Genomic DNA, 20,976 nt, shown 5'->3' with positions numbered 1-20,976 from the left:
ATCCCAATATCCCCATATCCCAACATCCCAATATCCCAACATCCCAATATCCCCATATCCCAACATCCCAATATCCCAACATCCCAATATCCCCATATCTCAACATCCCAACATCCCAACTTCCCAATATCCACGTCACCAACAGGCCCTTCCAGTCCTCAGTGGGATAAGGACCGAAGGTGGATGGAGATAAAGATCTGGGGGGATTGGGCTGGGTCTCCCTGCCTGGGCAGCGTTGAAGGAAACCCGGGAAGCGAGTGTGGAATCCCAGCACTGTCCCCGTCACCGCGTGTCAGACACCACCATGGGAAGCCGTGCAGGTGTATTCCAAGAGGAAATCATGGAATGGTTGGCTTGGAAAAGACCTTTCAAGGTCATCTAATCCAAACCCCTGCCATGAGCAGGGACAGATCCCAAGAGAGGCCTACAGGGAAACTGGAGAGGGATTATCCATCAGGAACTGGAGGAACAGGACACGGGGAGTGGAAATGGAAAATTCCCACTGCCAGAGGTCAAGGATAGATGGGATATTGGGAAAAATTCTTCTCTGAGAGGGTGGGGAGGCCCTGGCACTGTTCACACAGAGAAGCTGTGGCTGCCTCCTCCTTGGAAGTGTCCAAGGCCAGGTTGGAAGGGGTTTGGAGCAACCTCTCTCCCATGGCAGGGATTTGGGATTAAATCATCTTTAAGGTCCCTTCCCACCCCACTCATTTCAGGATCCTGTGATCCTGCATCTCTCCTGTGTTCATGAAACCTGGATTACTTTTAATGTAGGGATTTTTTCTGGCAAGGAAGGGAAAAAGTGGGAAAGGGCCAAGTCTGGATGAGTGTGGAAAGATCTGGAAAGAGCTTCACCCTCTGGAGAGCAGAACCATCCCAGCCATAGGAATATTCTCATTTTTTAATAGCGAAACAGCAGGAAAAGGGACATCCCAAAGTTCCACTGAGTGAAGGCAGGGTTAGAGAAAGGTCCTTCCACCAGGCTTTGGAGGGACTCGTCTTTCCAGGGGGATTTTTCCAAGGAAACTCTTGAGTCGCTGGCTCTTCCGATGCTTTCCTGACCTGATGTCGATCTCTCCTCAGGTGTTGGGACTTGAGTGCTGGCAATTTAAAGTGGATTATTCAGGTGCCCATCCTGGCAGCTATCGTGGTGAGTTTGGGAGGAGGGAGAGGCTGGCAGGCCTTTGGGTCCTTGGGAAGAGCTGATCCAGGATTTCCCACTCTAATCACCCCATTATCAAAAAATCCTGCCCTATAATAATCCCTCCACATTCCTTGCGAGGGGTTTATGTTTGTCCTGCCTGGAATTTTGGCAGCTGAATGTGGCAGAAGGGTTTGTAGGTGACTTCAAGGAGAGAATAATCCCACATTTTTAGGGCTAAGACCCTAAAATCATTAATGAAACCAACATTTAAGGTGATATTTCCAACCCAGGTGATCCTGGAAACTCTCAGGGGTCATAACGTGTTCTTACCAGGCATCTCCAGTCGAAAGAGATGGAATTTGGGGTCTGTAGCTGGACCAAAGCTTTTCCCAGGCATGTTCCAGGGTGATCCCGTTCTTTCTGAGCAGATGAAAGTTCGGGAAGCCAGAGGTGGGAAAGGAAATGAAACCATCCCGGCTTTGATTGGATCTTTAATCACTGAGTGTGGATTATTCCAACCCCCACCCAGGAGCCAGAGGGGAAAGAAAGGATCCAAGTGACGTTATCCCAACACAGGAGGAGCTCTCCAAAGCTGGAGAGAGCATTAAAAGATTTCATTATCTGCACCAGATGAATCCAATTATGTCCCCATTAATGAATTCATTAATTACCCTCTTCCCCTTTGCTTTATTTGGGGTTCTCCATTGCTCAATCTCCTGATGGAATCCAGGTAAAAGAGCTCATGCACTCCCCCAAATCCCATCTCCCTTTCCACTCATCCATGAGCAGAGTCCACAGGAATCTCTCCAGAGGCTTTGGAGTCAGGTTCTTCCTCCTGCCTCACAAATCAGGAGGCCTTGGAAGACGCTCAGTGCGGGTGAGAAGAACTCCAGACGCACCAAGAGCAGGAAATTTTCCGAGGTGGATGTGCTCATCTGTGCCATTAGGTGAAATTTTTGGGGTCTGGGGGCGCTGCATTTCATTCTTTTGGTGGAAATTCTCCACCTGGCTCCAGGAATTCCTCGGAAGAGGCGCATCACCGAGACCACGTCTTTGGAAATGGAGCAGCGGAGGCTGGAGGAGAAAGTTCAGATGGTTCAATTAAATGAATTCCAGCAACCCCATCGCATTCCATTTAAAGGCCAATTAGCAGAGAAGAAGGAGCCCAATTGAGGCTCATCCTTGGAAAAATAAGGTTTCTCCGGGAGGCTGTGCCTGTGCCCTGGCAATATGCAAATGCAGCTGTTTATTATGCAAAAATATTCCGCGGGTTGCGTCTGTTTGATTTCTGTGGGTTCGCATTGTTCGCTTGGCTGCTTCTGCCATTCCCACGTTGCTGGACTGAGTCCTGCGTTTTCTGGATGAGATTTTGGAGGCTGAGGGGTTTAAAATCTCTCCACTTTCTGCTGACTTGGATGTGATTCTTTTGTCTGGGTTTCTTTTCCAACTCAGCACATTTGGGGAAACCAGAGGAGTTTCCCTCCTGGGTGTGATAAGGTTGGGCGTCTTTAATTTTGCCGACAAATGCAGAGCAGGATCCTGCTTTGGAGCCTTTAAAGCTGGAAAAGCTCCTGTAGAGAGATAAATCCTGCTTGGTTTTCCCCTTCCAGATGATTTCCAAGGAATTAAATGCCCCCAGGCTCTGCGCTACCCTGCCTGTCCGTCTGTCCATTCCTCCCTTATAATCCCTGTACCAGCCAGGAAATTTCAGCCAAATGGAACTCAGGGAATGGGGCTGCAGGGATGTAGAATTCCCACAAACCCCATGAAAACAGGGAAATGGATATGGGAGAGGATTTTCACCCAGTGACGGAAAGGGTGTGGCACAACCTTCCCTGCTTGTTTTTTTTATGGAGAAGAAGTTCCAAATGAGCTCCCACCTCCTTAAAGGAGAAGGAAAACCAGGAAAACCAGGAAACTAGGAAAACCAGGAAAACCAGGAAAACCAGGCCCTGCTGCTTCATCAGCTCAGGGAATTCCTGGTTTTGCCAGGCAGGATAATTGACCACAGGAACAACTCTCCAATGGTTGTGGTGGGATCTCTGTCATGGAAATGCTAGAACACGGATCTGCTCCAACCCAAATGGATCCAAGGAGTTCTCCTGGACTGCCCAGCCTCTGGTTCACCATGGTCCCTCCCTAAAATTCCGAGCCTGTTTGTGGTGTGGTAATTCAGTGTCCTGAAATGCCGAAGGCTCCGGAGGAATCCGTAGGCATTATCCAACAAGGTGGATCTGCTCCGTGCGGTTACGGGCCGGTTCTGCCTGTACCCTCTCCGTAATCCCGTGGGTGGGTTTGGCTGGGCCAGCAGCTGCTGGAATCCAGGGAAACCAAGCCCTGAAGAGCTCTACAGAGGCAGGAATCTCCCCAGTGTCAACCCATCTTTCCTCCCCATGAGGTGCCGCCATTAAATTTTCCTCAGTTCCTTGTAGGACAAGATTGGAATCACGGAGTCACGAAGGTTGGAAATGTTCTGCCAGACCAAGTCCAACCATTCCCCCAGCACCACCATGGTCACCGCTTGCTCTTGTCCTCAAGGATAAGGACAAGCAACATCCACACGGGATTCCACCACTTCCTGGGATGGGAACTCCACCTCTTCCTGGGATGGGAACTCCACCTCTTCCTGGGATGGGAATTCCACCACTTCCTGGGATGGGAATTCCACCACTTCCTGGGATGGGAACTCCACCTCTTCCTGGGATGGGAACTCCACCTCTTCCTGGGATGGGAATTCCACCATTTCCTGGGATGGGAATTCCACCACTTCCTGGGATGGGAATTCCACCACTTCCTGGGATGGGAACTCCACCACTTCCTGGGATGGGAACTCCACCACTTCCTGGGATGGGGACTCCACCACTTCCCAGGACAGTGATTCCACTTCTTCCTGGGGCAGCCTGTTCCAAGGTGCTCGGGTGCCACTGGAATTCTCTTGAGCCTTTGGCCACGAGTTGGGTTCACAGATGTGTCTCCCTGAAAAGCAGTAGTTGATATTCCCTGACTGTCCTTGTCTGCTCCACCCTGAACACTTCCCAGAGGAAGCTCGGCAGTAGGAATATGGGAGAAGTCCAACAGTTTCGTTGCCCTTCTGCATTCTTGAGCTGCCATCTCCAGTTAGCTCCACTCCGCGTCCTCGCCACGGTGCATTTGGCTTGTTCCTCTTTCCTTTGGCACATGGAAACGTGGGGAGACATCCTACTGGTGCTCCCGGTATCCCAGGGGGATCTGAATCCCAGCTGGGCTGGGAAAGACAAATCAAATCTCGTTTTGGCCTTCTCCGGGTGCCTGCTGGGCTGGCTGGCTCAGATGTTTCCATGTGAAATGTCCACACCTTGTGAGCCATTCCATATTGTCCCTGAAGGCTAAAAACCCTGGGATCACCCCTGGAACGCTCATCCCTTCCACAGGAGGAGGTTCCTCCACAGCCCCTGCCTCACCTGGGGGAAACACCAACTGAACAACGCCACCATTTTCATCGATTTTTAACGGTTCTCATCTCTTTGTTGTTTGTTCTCTTCTCCTTGCAGGTAAATTTTATTCTCTTTATCAATATTATCAGAGTCCTCGCAACCAAGCTCCGAGAGACGAATGCAGGGAGGTGCGACTCGAGACAACAGTACAGGTGAGGGTCACCCGCCCTGTCCCCTCCTGGGATGGGACAAAGTCCCTGGTCCACCCCCTTGGCTCTGGAGAAAGCCCAGGGTGACGCTGGTGCCACCTCAAATGACTTGAAACGTTCGTTCTCTTCCAAGTGTGGTAATGCAGAATGAGCCAGAGCGATTTAAAACTCTCCTAAAGCTTTCAAATCCAACCTGCTGAAGGTTAGGGAGGAATTCCAGCTCTTCAGGCAATTTTTGAACCAAAAATACAAAAATGAAATGTTGTTTGTGCTGTTGAAGGCCGTAAAACTTGTATCGGTTTATTTTCTTATTTTTATTTCCCTCCTGCGCTTTGTTAAGCTTGGCCTATTTGTTAAACCTGCCCTTGAGCGGGTGTTTCTCTGCCTTGGCTGAACTGAAAAAAAGAAAATATTTCAATTTCATTTCATGTTTTGTTTGGTTTCCCTTTGTCCTGCCAGCTCATCTCCCTTGATAGTTCAGGTTATTTGTGGCGTGGTCAAAAATTGGATGGAAAAATCGGATTGCTGGGCCACCACGGCTGCTTGAGAGCTCCCAAGGTTTCTCGGGATCTCCTGGACTGCCCAAAAGGCCACTTGGGAAGGGGGGAGAGCGGAATGATTTGGGATGTAAACCATGAGCTCATTGCTCCCACCTCCCTCTCCAAACACACATTTGAGGCGGGAGGGGGATTTGGCAGGAAAACGCCTCCCAGTTTTCCTCGCTGCCCTGTCAGGGCTCTGATTTATCCATTTATTTACTTCTCCCTGGCTGAAGCTTTGCCATTAATTATGGTTTGGATGGGGCCTGCTCCTTTTAAAGTGTTAAATTCCCTGGGTGGTTTGCAGGCGCTGGACAGAGGCAGCGCCGGAGTTTTCTGGGAGCGATTCCCGCCCTTCCCGATCCCTGCTGCACTCAGGGACTTGCTGGAACTCTTGGCACAAGGTTTAATCCCTCAATTAATGTCACTTCCAGGCAAAGCCGACTCCCTCCGGAGCCAGCCCAGCCAAACACTCCGGGCTGTGGTGTCTCCTCGCAGTCCCCAGCGCTGGTTCTGTGCTGAGGTGGAGCTGCTTCCTGAAAAAAGGAGCTTTTCCAAGTGATGCTGGAGCCTGGAGCACCTCCTGGGAGTGCTCACCTCTGCTCTGTCCTCCTCCCCTGGATATCTGGAGCAATTCCACTCCTAATTCCTGAATCCCTCTGCTCCAGATCTGCTCATTGCACAGGAGCCACTGATCCAGGGTGGATTTTCCTGTCTTGCCTCGACGGAGTGGTTGAGGTTGGAAAAGACCTCTGGAAGTCAATTTTCCAACCTGCTGCTCGAGCAGCGTCGGCCCCTGCGGGTCGTGCAGGCCTGCAGGAAGGTGGAGAGCCATCCTTTAGGGATCAGGGGGTTTGGAGCCTGAGGGCTGGAATGGCAGCACCAACCCCTTCCCTTCCTTTCCTGGATTCCCCCAGACCCTGAGGCTGGAAAAGGCCCCTCGGTGTCGTCACCTCCGGCGTCGCACAAGGGCGCGTTGAGGGGCTGGACTGGCACACGCTGGGGCACAAAACAACAGCTTGGAATTCCCAGCGGAATTCCTCCCTAAACATCCCATATCCAAGGGGACAAGGAGAAAACCGCGAGCAGCTCGTGCCCAGTGACAAAACTCTGGCTTGGTGATGCCAGGGAGGTTTATCCATGCACTAATTCCCGCTGTATCCCTGGTTTTTTTTTCCCTGCAGGAAGCTGCTGAAATCTACCCTCGTCCTTATGCCTCTGTTCGGCGTTCACTATATTGTTTTCATGGCTATGCCATACACAGACGTGTCAGGGATTCTTTGGCAAGTTCAAATGCACTATGAAATGCTGTTCAACTCTTTCCAGGTACCGGGACTCTGGGAAAACCATGGGAATTTCAGCGGGGAGGGGAGGGAACGGCTGGCTTTGGAAGCAGGGCTGGGTTTACGATACGCTAGAATTCATTCAGGAGGGGAATTGAAAATATTTTCTATTTGAAAAACGCAACGAGAAAAGGGGAAGTGTGTCCAGGAAAAAACGCTCTTCCCAATGCATCCCAAGATCCCATCGGCCTCTTGTCCCCCAGGACACTCCGCTGGCTCCTTGTCCACCAGGAGCTCCATCCACAGGGAATTCTCTCTATTTCCTGCCCCGCTGAACAACCCCACGTTTCTCACACACATTTTCCACAGCAGGTTTTCAATCTCTGGGGGTGCTGGGCGGAAAAGAGACCCAGATTTCCTTCAATTCCCGTTAATTTGTTGTTTCTTCTTCTCTCCAGGGATTTTTTGTTGCCATCATATACTGTTTTTGCAACGGGGAGGTGAGTCATGAACATCTTCATTCCCTCCTTTTTCATGGGTTAATTCCACACCCAGGTGGACTCACATCCTCATTTTTAGACAACAAACAACCTCATTTTGCAGTCCAAAGTCCCTCAGCCCACATAAAAAATTCAAATTCTCGTTTCTTTTTTTTCTGGAGGAAAACCCCCAGGTCGATATGGCGCCGATAAAAGAGCTACTGGAAGGAGATAATGGAGAAAAAATGTGGAATTTTTAATTTCCCAGCACAAGCGCTGCTTAGTGCTGCTTCATTTCAAATTAAGAAGATAAATGGATTGATTGAGTCACTGATTAACCAAAAAAAAAAAAAAAAAAAAAAAATCTGGATTTTTCCAGGCTTTTTTGGCTTTTTTATCTATTTCCAGAATAACATACTTTAATTTCTCCATTTCCATTAATTCCCTCTATTGCTAATTAAGCAAGTGGATGGTCAGCGGCTGCACCCTGGGGAAGAACTTCCACGGACTGGCATAAAACAAAATTTATGGATTTTTAAGGGGAATTTATGACCTGAATTTGTGGATTTTAAGGGCAATTTATAACTTAAATTTATGGATTGTAAGGGGAATTTATAACCCAAATTTATGGATTTTAAGGGGAAATAAAACTACAGAATCACTTCTTATGTTCTGCAGATCAAACGAAGATAAAATCTAAGGGGAATTGATCTCATCCTAACTTTAGCAACCTACTTTAGACCCAGTCTAAAATTCCCACTCCAGGGAAATTTCTCAGGTTTCAGGTGCCTCTCAAGGTGGTTTTTCCCACTCACACTTGATTTTGACGGGACACGGAGACAATTCCCTCCCGGAAGCGCCGCTCTCCATCCCTTAGCCCTTGGCCAGAGCTATCCCACCTGCCCCGCCGGATCTTTTCAGCCATTCCCAGTGTCCAATATTTCATTTGGAAAGATTTAATGTGAGCTTTTTGTTCTTCCAATTTCACGGAATCACGGATCCTCCTGAATTGGAAGGGACCACAAAATTCCGAGTCCCCGCAGAGTTTCCCACCCGTTTTGTCTACGGACATTGTGTTTTTCCAGCATTTTTTCCTCTCCCACTGATGAGGTTTTTTTTCCCCCCTTTCCTTTTTTTTCCCCCTCAGGTCCAAGCAGAAATTAAGAAGTCATGGAGCAGGTGGACTTTAGCACTTGACTTTAAAAGGAAAGCCCGGAGTGGGAGCACAACCTACAGTTATGGACCAATGGTTTCCCACACCAGCATCACAAACGTAGCCACCAGAGGGGCCCTCGCCCTCCACCTCAACACCAGACTTATTCCAGGGACCCTCAACGGCCACCGGAATTTGCCAGGTTATGTGAAAAACGGCTCCATTTCCGAGAATTCCATGCCTTCCTCCGGCCCGGAGCAGTACAACAAAGACGAGGAATACCTGAACGGCTCCGGGCTTTACGACGGAGACAGACCCACGGTCCTTGTGGAAGAGGAGAGAGAGACAGTGATGTAAAGGCGGGAGGAGGGGGAAAAAAAAAAATTCAGCCAAAGGATGAAAAAGGTTCCTGGAGTGGAGCATTTAGTGGGAAAAGACCATCAGGCCACGCAGCGGATTCCAAGGGTTTCCATGCAGTTTCTCCGTTCTGTGGAATGAGAGATTAAGTTATTTGGGGGGGGGAAAAAAAAAAAAGCGAGCCACCGACGTGGCCAGCGGGTGATCCCATCCATGAATTCCGTGACCCAGAGCTCTCCAGACCTGCTGGACACCAGAGATCCTGGGAGGGATCTGCGTGGTCCTCGGATTCCTCGGGGAGCGTGGGCGGCCAAGGAGGACGGGAGTGTCCCCCGGGAAAGCGGGAGGCGCGCAGGGAGGGAGCGGTGCCATCGTCCTGGGAGGGGACAAGGCAGGCTGGGCGCTGGCTTTGGTTTGTTCTCTGCCTGTGAACCTGCCTGGTGACACACACGGGGACGGGAACGGTCACGTGGGGTACGACCGGTCCCGTTCTTCTTCCCTTGGGAATTCTCACTCCTTGGCAAAATGCTCCTCTGGGGGTGGGGAGGGTTAACAGCTCATGGATGCAGGTGGGGGTGGTCCTCTCTTTTCCCTGAGTTCTGGGAGCAAGGCAGGAACCGGGACAATCTGGGTGTGGTTATGGGAATGTGCGGAATTCCTGCTCTTCCAGAGGGGGTGGTGGAGAGGGAACCACTGCAGGCGTGGAATTTGCACATCCCAGAGGGGTCTTTGTGGCTAAAATCGGTTTCCGGGGTGGATAAGTCAGCCCTCCCTTTTTGAGGGTGCTCCTGGAAAGCGGCTTCAGTCCTTCCTTAAAGCTCGGAATTGTTCCTCACTCTGCCCTCGGAATGTCCTGTTCCACAGGGTCATGGAATCCTGGAATGGTTTGGGCTGGAAGGGACCTTAAAAGGTCATCTCCCACTCCCAGGGACACCTCCCACTGTCCCCGGCTGCTCCAAGCCCTGTCCAACCTGGCCTTGGACACTTCCAGGGATGGAGGATCCACAGTTTCTCTGGACAATTAATCCAAACCCTAAGGAGGAGAAAGACTCCACCATCAGCAACCAGCTGCTCTTCTGAGGGCTAATTAAGGGTTAATTTCCCCAAGCTCTGAAGGGAGCCAGGAAGAGAAGGTGGGATCCTGACTTTGTGTCCCAAATCTTTATCAGCCTCTCAGACTAGGGCCTGACCAGATCCCAGTGGAATCCAGGGAGAAATCTCCTCCCTCTGACATGTCTGGGGTTTGGATTCAGATTCAGTGGGGGATGTGGTGGCTGTGAGGTTCTGACAGGAGCTGGAGCTCCTCTCCATCTATCGCAGGGCACAGAATCCCAGAATCCCTGAGGTTGGAAAAGCCCTCCAAGATCATCGAGTCCAATCCCCAGCAGAGCCCCCAGTGCCACATCCAGGAATTCCTTGGGCACCTCCAGGGATGGGCACTCCAAACCTCCCTGGGCAGCTCCTTCCAATGTCTGAGCTCCCTTTCCATGGGGGAATTCCTGCTGCTGTCCACCCTGAACCTCCCCTGGCCCAGCCCGAGGCCGTTCCCTCTTGTCCCGGATAGAAATCTTTGACAGCCAATATTTATTTGTGATATTCTTTTCTTGTTTTAAGTCAAACCTCATCATAACCATTTCCCACCAAGTGAGAGGCAGCAAAATATCAACTTTTCAGAATTTAATCCGTTTTCCTGCTCTCTTCTTCTACCCTTCCTGATTTTCTGGCTCAGAGACGTTTCTTAATTATCATTTCACTGCTGGAACAAAGTGAAAAAATACCAAAAACCCCAACTGGTGACTCACTCTTTGCTTGTGTTTATTACTCAAGATTGAGAACATTTGACAATCCCTCAGAAATTCAAGGAATCAGCAAAAGCCATAAATTTATTTATAAACAAACATAACCCCCCCTCCTAAAATGCAGCTCTCACTGAGATGAATTCAACACTGGGTTATTTAGGATTAAAATCAATCAAACCTGTTGTTAAAAGTAGATAAAAATTACAGGCACGAGGGTTGTGCAGGGAAAAGAAATATATATATTTTTTTAAATCATTTTGAATTGCAAATCACAAATAAATTTTTCTTCTCTGGATGTTTCTGTGCGTGAGCAACATCCATGCAAAAACTGGGATCATGCTGACAGCAGAACAGAAGGAAAACTTCCACCAAGGCCCAGCAGGATCCGTTTGTCACAGGGTGTTCCCATCATTCCTGGGCTGATCCCAAACTCTTCATTGAGTGTGTGGATTGGGATCTGTCCTCTGGAGATCCAGAGTCCTCCCTCCTGGATTAGTGAGGAAGGGTCAGAGCTGGAATGTCTGGAAAGAGGAGAAGCCCCAGTTTGGGGCTGGGATTTGCCCTGGAAGGACAAAGGGAATGATCCTGTTGGAGCTTAGCCAGAGCCTTTGGATTCAGAGCAGGCTCCTCTTCCCTTCCTCCATCGCCAGGAGCTGAGGACGTTTCCCAAGGAGTTTGACCCTTCCAAAGGTCTGGGTCCAGCTGGGATGACTCTTCCTCTCCTTTGGGATTTCCCTGTGGAAACACAGCCCCAAAGGCCGCAGGGAACAGAAACCTTGGAGGAGAGGATGAATTTGTTCAGGATTTATCCACAAATCCTGCAGGAATTACAGGGCTTGTGCCCGTCCTGGCTCAGATCCAACATGGGATCGTGGAGAGAGCAGATTGGAGCTGGGGGGGTAGCAAACATAGCGTGGAATTGTTGTCATGGAATCACTGCCATGGAATCATTTCTATGGAATCATTGTCATGGAATCATTGTCATGGAATGGTTGTCATGGAATCATTGTCATGGAATAATTTCTATGGAATCGTTGTCATGGAATCGTTGTCATGGAATAATTGTCATGGAATCATTGTCATGGAATCATTGCCATGGAATCGCTGTCGTGGAATCATCCCAGAATGAGTTGGGTTGGAAGGGACCTCAAAGCCCATCTCATTCCATGGGCAGGGACGTCTTCCACAATCCCAGGTTGCTCCAAGCGCTGTCCACCTCAGGAAACAGGGGAAGAAACTTTCCCAAGTTCACTTCCAGGAAGAGGCAAAGATCCCAAAGAGCTGTTCCCGGATTTTTCCTGGTTTTCCCTCCTCCTTTGTGTCAGATCTGTGCCCGTTTTCCTCTCATCCTGGAAAACATCTGGCAGTACTCCGGAGTTCTGTGGAGCCTCTCACTCCTCCAAGGCAAGCCGTGCATTGCAGTATCCCGGCTGACTGGCTCGCATGGAATCTCCCTGGAATCTTTCGGATCGGCGTCCTCTTCTCCAGAGCCACATGTTGGGCTTGGACGGGGAATCTCACCCCTGGCAGGTTCCTCTGCTGTTCCTCTTCTATTCCCACCCACAGCAGCAGAGTTCTCCTCCTGATTCCCGCTCTTTTCTGGGATTTAACAGCTGTTTAATCTTCCTTTTATTTCTTTGGGATGGCTTTTGGCAGCAGTTTTGCCGTTCCTGCTTCTCCTGGATAAGCGCAGACGATTGTTTTTCTGCCTCCTCCATTCTCCTTGGTCCAGGTTCAGATGAGATCATGTCTTGTCCTACCCCTCATCACTCCTCAACTCTGCTCCTTGTCTTCTTCTGGAGCCAAAAGGGTTCACAAAGATCTCCCAAAATCGAATTTCTCAGCCAGGGATTGGCTCTGTTTATCTGTTTATGGGCAATCAGCTGGAGGTCAGGGAACATCCACAGAGCCGGGAAGGATTTTCCACCTTTTAAACCATGAAAATCCACGGAGAGGGAAGATCTCAAAAGCTTTTCTTCCTTTTGGTTGTCTTGACAAATTCAGTGGCTGAAAGGGTTTTTAATTTCAGGTTCTGATGTTTCAGGAAGTTAAGAAACCTCATTTATAGGTTGGGTTCTTTTTCTCACACGTCCTCCTTGGTGATTCCATGTCCTCCTTGGTGTTTCCATGTCCTCCTTGGTGTTTCCAAGTCTTCCTTGGTGTTTCCAAGTCCTCCTTGGTGATTCCATGTCCTCCTTGGTGTTTCCAAGTCCTCCTTGGTGTTTCCAAGTCCTCCTTGACGTTTCCAAGTCCTCCTTGACGTTTCCAGGTCCTCCTTGGCCATTTAAAGCTCAGAGACATCAAACAAACCTTGCTGAGACACAAATCCTCTGGATGTGCTTCAGTTAGTGATTAACTCCAAACTAATTTGCTGTCAAGGATTTTAATGGACCTTGATAAATCTCCTAATCCCGGCTTTTCTTCCCTCAGTGCTGACAGGAATCATCACCGGCTGCTCTTGGCTCTGTAGGAGGTTTGGGATGGTTCGGAGCCGGGATTTTCTTCTGGGAGTCTTTTCCCACACTCCAATTCTTTTTCCTAACTGTCCCTCCAAAACAACCCCAAAACTTCTTTAAATAACTTAATTCAGCATTTAATTTCCCATTTTTAACTGGGTGCAAATCTGGCTGGAGGGAAGGGTTTATGGTTCAAAGCCAATCTCAGCTGGCAGCTCCCAAACCAATCCAGAGCTTTGGGATAGGAATGTGATTTCCTTGGATCACCTGGGTCTCACTGGGCTCGTCTCACCTGGGGCAGAGTTCAGGTATCCCGAGGCAGGAGATGACTCCCAAACAGTCCTAAATCTTGGTGGAGTTATGGGAAAAGGGCACAGAGAGCAGGGAAAACAATCCTTGTGTCTGTGCCCCACTCCTCGAGGATTTCAAACAATAAAATAGAAATCTCAAGCTATTTTTGTTTATTTTCTGGGGTCCTGCTGAGTGCTCTGCTGGGCTCTGGACAGTGTCTGGAATTTTGGCTTCTCCCAGTTCCCTGTGCTGGATAAAAGCTCTCCAGTGAGTGGGCAGAGATGTTCTGAGCTGGGCTCCAGGGCAGCACGGCTGGAAGCAGCTCCGCTGTGGATTTGATATTCCTTGGCACGAGGCAGGAGGGACTGGGGGTAACTCGGAGCAGTGAAAAGGCAGAACAGCTCTGGAGCTGAAGCACAGCTCAGGACTCCTGTCCAATTTGCAGAATGGATTTCAAATCCAGATTCCAACTGCAGCTCCAGAAATGCTCTGCTGAGAGTTACAGACCAGGCTCGGTGTTGGGATTAAACCCAAGGACATCCGATGATCAGCTGGACATAAAACAATCCCATCTTTCCTTTCCTTTCCTTTCCTTTCCTTTCCTTTCCTTTCCTTTCCTTTCCTTTCCTTTCCTTTCCTTTCCTTTCCTTTCCTTTCCTTTCCTTTCCTTTCCTTTCCTTTCCTTTCCTTTCCTTTCCTTTCCTTTCCTTTCCTTTCCTTTCCTTTCCTTTCCTTTCCTTTCCTTTCCTTTCCTTTCCTTTCCTTTCCTTTCCTTTCCTTTCCTTTCCTTTCCTTTCCTTTCCTTTCCTTTCCTTTCCTTTCCTTTCCTTTCCTTTCCTTTCCTTTCCTTTCCTTCTTCCCCATTTTCCCCCCCTTTTTTTCCTCTTTTTTTTCCCTTTCCCACCTTTTACTCCTTTCCCCCCTTTTTCCCCTTTCCCATCCTTACATGTGAACTCAAATCCTCCAAGTTTTCCCACTCTTTTCCAAGTTTCCAGTAGCCCCAGAGCACACAAAGTTCCCGATAATATCAACATTTTGCCAGGATTTGGGAGTCAAGCGGAGGAAAGACGATCCTGGGGGAGCATTAAAAGAAACATTAACTCAGGTTCCTCTGAAATCTTTCCCACGGAGCAGGGAAGGGTTTCCAGCCCAGCACTTCACTCTCCAAGTGAACTCTTGTTTTCCTCAAGGATCTGGACTCGGTGTTCCAGAGTTCCCAGGAATCTTTCCACCGTGTCCAGGGCTTTGGGATTAGAGCTGATCCAACTTTAAATATTCCTGTTTAATTTGAGCTTCACCTTCCCCTCTGCTCCTGCGCTTTCTGCATCCAGCTCTGGGTCGGCGCTTTCTGGTTCCGATGATCCAATTTGGGCTTTTCCAATCCCAGCAATTCCCTGATTTTCTGATAGTTCTCCTCTGGGAACATTTGTCCCTTGAGCTTTCTGTGGCACATCACAAAATCTGTCCCCAGAGAGGCGTTCCAAGAATTTCCAGGCATTTTCCAGGGCTGGAAATCAGCTGAGGGATTGGCAGGGGCCAGGAATGAATGGAAAAGTTCTGGAAGAGTCATCCAGTTAATCAGGAGTAATTAATGAGGAGCTCCAATAAATCTGACTTCCTTGCAGGCAGACAGCCTGGCCAGCACGGATCTGACAGGGTTAATTAGTGCCTAATTAGGATTTCCCCTGATTGGAGGAATATTCAGGGAGAAAAAGGGGCAAGGTGGGGTGTGACAAAGTCAGTAAAACTTCCTCTTCCCTCTCATCCTCACTGCCACTTTTCCTTCTTTGTTTTTCACTGGAAAAAGGGGGAAATTAGCACAAACTCAGCTTGAGAACACGGAATTCCGACCCATTTCTCCTGGGTCCCACGGAGTAACTTCTCCCTTTGACTGGAGCAATGTTTTCCTGGCACGTTAGCTGAGGAATTCAATGGAATTTAATTATTTCCTCGGGCTGAGGGTTAATGATTCCGGGCTAATGATGGGGTGTGTAAAACCAGAGGTGCTGGCACAGTTTGGAGTGAAATCCTGATCCCAGGAAAATCAACACCGAGGTGTCTGTTGATTTCCACGGAGTGGGTTTCACCCGTAAATTCTGAAAAGGGGAATGGTTCAAATAAATTCCCTGTTCCCAGAACCTTAATTGGAACTGGGATTTCGGGGTGTCTTTCTCCTTTAGATCCAGAATCCAGCAGGATCCCTGACACACAGAGGAAGGAGAAGGTCTGAGGGGCAGCTTCCTCTCCTCAAATTCCTCATTTTCTCTCGCTATCAGCTTCCCCGTGTGGAGATTAGGGATGTGGGAGACACTTGGCTGGAAAATCCTGGCATTAAAATGTTTGGGATGGAGGGACCAGCGTGTGCCTGGTTTCCAAAATGCCCGGGGCTGCATCCTCTGAAACAGGGATACAAAATCCACTGGAAAAGCTTCTTAAGCCCAGCTTAGCTGAAGGGTGGCCCAAGCAGGCAGGGCTCAGGTGCCCGAAGAGGGGACAAAACCATGAGAAGCAGCATCGATTTAAAGCCGAGCTTTATGAGACATGAGCCAGCCTAAATGTAGACCTGAGCTCTTCTTGCCAGGCCAACCTTTTCCCTCGTTCTCCATCTAAACGAGCCCTTCTTCCCTGAGAGCTGCAGGAGAGGAGGAATCGGAGAATCCCGGGCTGGTTTAGGTTGGAAAGGAGCTTAAAAAGCACCCAGCTCCGGTTCCATGGACAGGGAACCTTCCGCCACCCCAGGGTCTCCAAGGTGGCCGTGGACAAGAAGCCGTTTGTTGTTGGAGCTGGGATATTTGGAAAGATGGGTCGGGAGAGGTGGATCTGGTGGGACGGGAATGTTGTTGGTGGGAGAAGAGGAAGGACAGGCACAGCCGAGCACCAAACCCATCCCAAATTCCAAATCCTTTTCCCATCTCTTCCCGTCAGGATCCGTGAGGAGACAAAGCTGCTGCTAAACCCCTTTGCCTCATCTCAGCAGCTTCAGGGTGACCCAGCCCTGGTGGTCACCACAGGCCGTGGGGTCCAGGCTTTGGGAAAAGGGATTTTTCTGGGATATTGGCTCCTTTTTCCACTCGGAGCAGGAGGGAGAGGAGCAGGGGGGTGTTTTTCCCTCTGTAACACCTCGGAGCGGGTTTCAAGACCTTGTTCCCCTCCAGAAGAGGGACAAAACCCAAAAAACTACGGGATGAGGGTGAGATTCCGGGGGCAATGCCAGGTGTGTGTCTCCAGGCAGGAATTTGGTTTACATTCCTCCGCTTCTGCTTTCTGCATGGACCAAAGTAACGAGCGGGAAAAGGCAAACCACAGGTGTATGTAAAAGGGAATTCCAATAAAAAAGAAACCTTTATTGATTCTCATGGAATCTTGCTCCAGTGTCTTTTCCTGTCTCTTCGGCTCAGAACCTCAAAAATGCCATTGGGAGCGCTTGGATGGATGTGGGTTCATTGTTCCTCTGGGTTCGTGAGGAAGGAGCTCCGTGGGATCCTCCAGTTCATTATGGAGACAGAAAGATGGGAGCAAGTTTCTCTGGAAATCCTTCAGGAAAATCTCCCACTGGGTGGCTTCAAAACCTCCTCAGGCTTGTGATTTTCAGGAGCACTGGGAACAATCCTGCTCAGCTCCCATCCCTGCTTCCAGGAGTTCTGGAGATGTAATTCCACTCATTACATCCTTATCCTTGTGCCCGGTTTAGCTCCTTAAATCAGAGAATCCCAGAATGTTTTGGGTTGGAAGGGACCTTAGAGATGATCCAGTGACACCCCCTGCCACGGACAGGGACACCTTCCATTATCCCAGGTTGCTCCAAGCCCCGTCCAACCTGGATATAGAAGGGCCCCAGATTCCCTGAAATAAAATTCCTCACTGAACTGGGCCTCGTGAAGCTGTGGATTCTGGAGCCATTTTTTTGGGAATGACTAAACCAGCAGGGAAGGGCGGCTGCAGGAGTCAATTCCACCGAGGGATTGATGGTGCTGAGCAGCCACAGCAGTGGGAATGACATTCCATGAAGGACTCCCCCAGCTCCCCTGGGATTGTATTTCACCTTTCCAGGAGCAGCATCTGCTCCCGCCCTGTTCCAGCCTCCTCCCTCTGCTCCGGGGGATCCACAAGGTGCCCCCAATCCCAGAGGGAAAATCAGGGAGCTCCCTTCAAAATGGAGGAACGGGGCTGGAGGGCTCCGTGCTCTGGGAGGGATAAAAGGGACATTTCAGGACCAGTCCAGCTTTTCCTGCTGTTTTCTGTTCATTCCTCAATTTCTCCTGCATTCTCCAGCTGGGATTTAGGGCCACGCTCAGGGAGATGCTGTGCAGCCTTCTCTCCAGGGGAAGTTGAGGAAAACGATGTGGGAAAGGCTCAGTCTTAAAACGTGAGGTGACGGGAAGGCTCAGATTTACTGAACTGAGTCATCCAAGAAATTGTTTTCCCCATGGCTGGCTCATGGAAGCGGGTCTGGAGCGATCCCTGCTGTGATCCATGAAGGCCAGGACCGGGAGAAGGGTTTTAAACTAAAATAGGGAAGATTCAGACTGGATAAAAGGAAGATCATTTTAAGATGAAGGTGGGGAGGGGCTGGGATGGAGTTCCCAGAGCAGCTGTGGCTGCCCCTGGATCCCTGGAAGCATCCAAGGCCAGGCTGGACATAAACCTTGGATAATTTTCCCCCAGGGATTTCAGTTTGTGGCCAGCTGAGCCAGCAGCAGCTCCAAATCTCTGCAGTTCTCTCTCGAAGAACAAAACCTTTGGAAAACATTTTCCGTTTCTCTCCGCTCCAGGGAATGCCGCAAGGATTAACGAGTAATATCAGCTCTGCCCAAGCGCCTTCATCTGCTCCTGGAAAAGAGGGAACATCCAAGAAGCCCCTGGAAAAGAGGGAACATCCAAGCAGCCAAGCTTTGAGCAAGAAAATGAAATTTAATCCCAACGATGTCTGTTTGGAATCAGCAGCCCCTGGAGAAGGGAAGGATCGGGACGTGCCAGAGCGCTGACAAACAGCTGGATTCCATATGTGCAGGCTTTCCGTAGGAATTCTGCTGGATGCAGGGATGGGGAACGGCCTCCCTGGAGCAGCAGGTGGATCACAAAGCGCATTCCGAGCTGGTTTGTGTGGGAGGGTGTCCTGGTTTAGGGCAAATTTGGGAGAAAACCTCCAGTGGGGCTCCCCCCGGGAAGCAAACCCACGTGGCTCTTTTCTCCCACCCCCCGATAGGTTCGGGAAGAGATTTCTCTGAGAGAAGTGGAAAAAACCTGTTTATTTCACAGGCACAGCACTACCCAGCACAAAAATGAATGATATCAAATTACAAAACCTCTCGCCGTTCAGAAGAGATGACAAACTTCAGAGGGTCTTTTTCCTGTAGGTGTTCGCTCTGTTATCAGTCCCTCTGGCACTGGAAAATGCCGCTGCCCAGGCTGGGCTCCCGATAGTCCACGGGTGCAAGCTCCCGGTGCTCCCCCGAGTCCCCAGTCCAGAGCAGGTTCGATTTGTTTCAGAAGAAGGGAAAGAAAACAGTCCAGGAAGAGCTCTCTGCTCCAGCTAGCTGGAAAGCCAAGGCGATCTGTGTCTTGTTGTCTGTCTGTGCTGTAGTCAAAACTCCCGATGTGGGGGGGGAGCAAGTACAGTCTCTGATAACAGACTCAGTGCTTCTTTTCCACTCACTTTTACTCTTAGATGGAATTTTAGGAGTACAAAACCTGTGTCTGGGTTAGGTGGACGAATGGGGACACAATTTAACTTCATAATCAACCCAGGACAGAGGGATAAGGGGCTTCGGCCAGGGGTAAACTGAGGGCGTGGATGCAGGAGGGTGGGAGCCAACCGGGCCATTCCGTGAGTCTGTCCCTGAGTTCCAGCATCCAAAGTGCCATATTCCTTGGATATATTTTATCCCGTTTGGGAAAGCAGAGAAATCGCCGTGGCAAAGGAGGAACCAGGAATTCTGACTCCGAAAGGTTCTGTTTAACCAGGAAATCTCTTTTTTGAAGGCCGCCCGTTCCCAGTGGATGCAGTTCCTATGAGTTTGGGAAGGGTCGGAGAGGGATGGAGAACCTTTCCTGTGAGGAGAGGCTGGGACGGTTGGGAATGTCCAGCCTGGAGAGGAGAAGCTTTGGGGTGACCTCAGTGTGGCTTTCCAGTGCCTGAAGGAGCTGCAGGAAATGTGGAGAGAGAGAATTCCCAAGGGATGAAGGGACAGGACACAGGGAATGGCTTCAAACTGAAAGGGAATAGCTTTAGATGGGATTTTTGGGAAGGAATCCTTCCCTGGGAAGGCTCCCAGAGAAGCTGCAGCTGCCCCTTGAGGACTGGAAATTTCATTTGGATCTTGAAGGAAATTTTCCCTCTCTGGGAGCAGCCACAGGACTCCAGAAGCCGAATCCTGAGAGGAAAATTCTCTTGGAAAAGCGGCAGTAAATTCAAAGGAACCAGCAAGGCCCGAAAGGCAGCGAGAGTTATTTGAGGGAGCGTCTGGAGAAGGAAAGAAGACACGAGACCAATCCCGAGGGATTCATCCAATCCAAAACAATTCTTGTTTGTTATTGCTCACATTCCCTTTGTCAGCTCCTATCTGCCGGCAGGACGCCGCCGGATCCTACGGAAAAACAACTTCGGTGCATTCTGAATCATTCTCCTTGACAAAAACAGCTGAGGGATGTGGGGAGTTTCGGGCAAAAAAAAATAAAAATCCAATGTTAAACAGCTGGAATGCTGCCGAAGGAATGCTGAAAATCCCTCTTTCCCTCAATCCCACGGTTAATTCCAGCGGTGTTTGGAGGTTTTGTCTTCTCTTGGATGTGGCTTGTCCGTTCCTGGTGTGGGATAAATCTCCATGTGCATCCAAAATCTTGAGAAGTGGGAATCCTGGGGAGGGTCCCAAAATACCAGGGGGTTTTACAAGGTGGGAAAATTACCAAAAAAAAAGGATTTGCTCAGAAAAAAGGATTTGGGATTTTTCCGGTTGAGGCTGGGGTGTGTTTCAAATCCAGGATGGATTCCCAATAAAGGTTTGTTTCCAAGAATTTCCTGGAGCACTATGAAAATCAGAAAAAAATAAAAATAAAAATAGAAAATAAAAATAAAAATAAAAATAGAAAATAAAAATAAAAATAAAAATAAAAATAAAAATAAAAATAAAAATAAAAAATAAAAATAAAAATAAAAATAAAAATAAAAAATTAAAAATTAAAAATTAAAAATAAAAATAAAAATAAAAATAAAAATAAAAAATTAAAAATTAAAAATAAAAATAAAAATAAAAATAATATCATCATTATCATTACCATTATCATTATCATCATTATTATCGTAATTATATTACTATTTTTTAAGTAAAAAAAAAACTTAATAAAAAATTTAAAAAAATAAACTTTAATAAAACTTAAAACTTTAAGTTTGACATCAAGCTCTCCGTGCCTCTAAATCACTGAAATTCTGGGGAATTCCAGAATTCCGGCTCCAGAAATTCTGGGAATGTCAGCTCCAGGATTGACTCCCAGATTTTAATCAGACTGGATTCTCTCATTGTCCCCAAAGCCAAGGCAATGGAGACCTGGGGGGACACTGAGGGACAGGGACAGTGACGTCACTGAGGTCAAATTTGGGGATTTAATCATCCGGTTTCTTTTAAATCCCACAAATCCGTATGAGGCAGTTTGGGGAATTTTATTATAGGGACAAAACTGGTTTTTATTCTCTGCCCAGACAACTCTTTTACAACAGGTAATAAAAAACCTTATTTTTATGCTTTGATTGGATTATCCTCCGGCTCAAATCCAATTCCACGGGCATCTCCCGTCTCCAAACGTCTCTGATTAGTTTATGCCGTCTGAAACGATTCATTCCCTCTCCAAAGTCCTTT

At 48.8% G+C, this 20,976-nt stretch overlaps 1 protein-coding gene across 1 annotated transcript in view; it reads left to right on the top strand.

Moving 5' to 3' along the window:
- PTH1R (parathyroid hormone 1 receptor) overlaps nt 1-10,671 on the top strand; it is an 89,423-nt gene extending 78,752 nt beyond the window's left edge. Inside the window, exons 9-13 of the mRNA XM_058830448.1 lie at nt 1,084-1,150; nt 4,675-4,769; nt 6,490-6,631; nt 7,047-7,088; nt 8,215-10,671. Of these exons, the coding sequence (XP_058686431.1) occupies nt 1,084-1,150; nt 4,675-4,769; nt 6,490-6,631; nt 7,047-7,088; nt 8,215-8,577 (709 nt within the window). The 3' untranslated portion in view covers nt 8,578-10,671. The remainder of the gene's footprint in view (nt 1-1,083; nt 1,151-4,674; nt 4,770-6,489; nt 6,632-7,046; nt 7,089-8,214) is intronic.
- The last annotated feature ends 10,305 nt before the right edge of the window (nt 10,672-20,976 follow it).

Source organism: Poecile atricapillus, chromosome 2 (genome assembly GCF_030490865.1).
Source record: "Poecile atricapillus isolate bPoeAtr1 chromosome 2, bPoeAtr1.hap1, whole genome shotgun sequence".
NCBI lineage: Eukaryota > Metazoa > Chordata > Aves > Passeriformes > Paridae > Poecile > Poecile atricapillus.
Note: the sequence above shows the minus strand (reverse complement) of the source record. Positions and strands in the feature narration are given on the sequence as shown.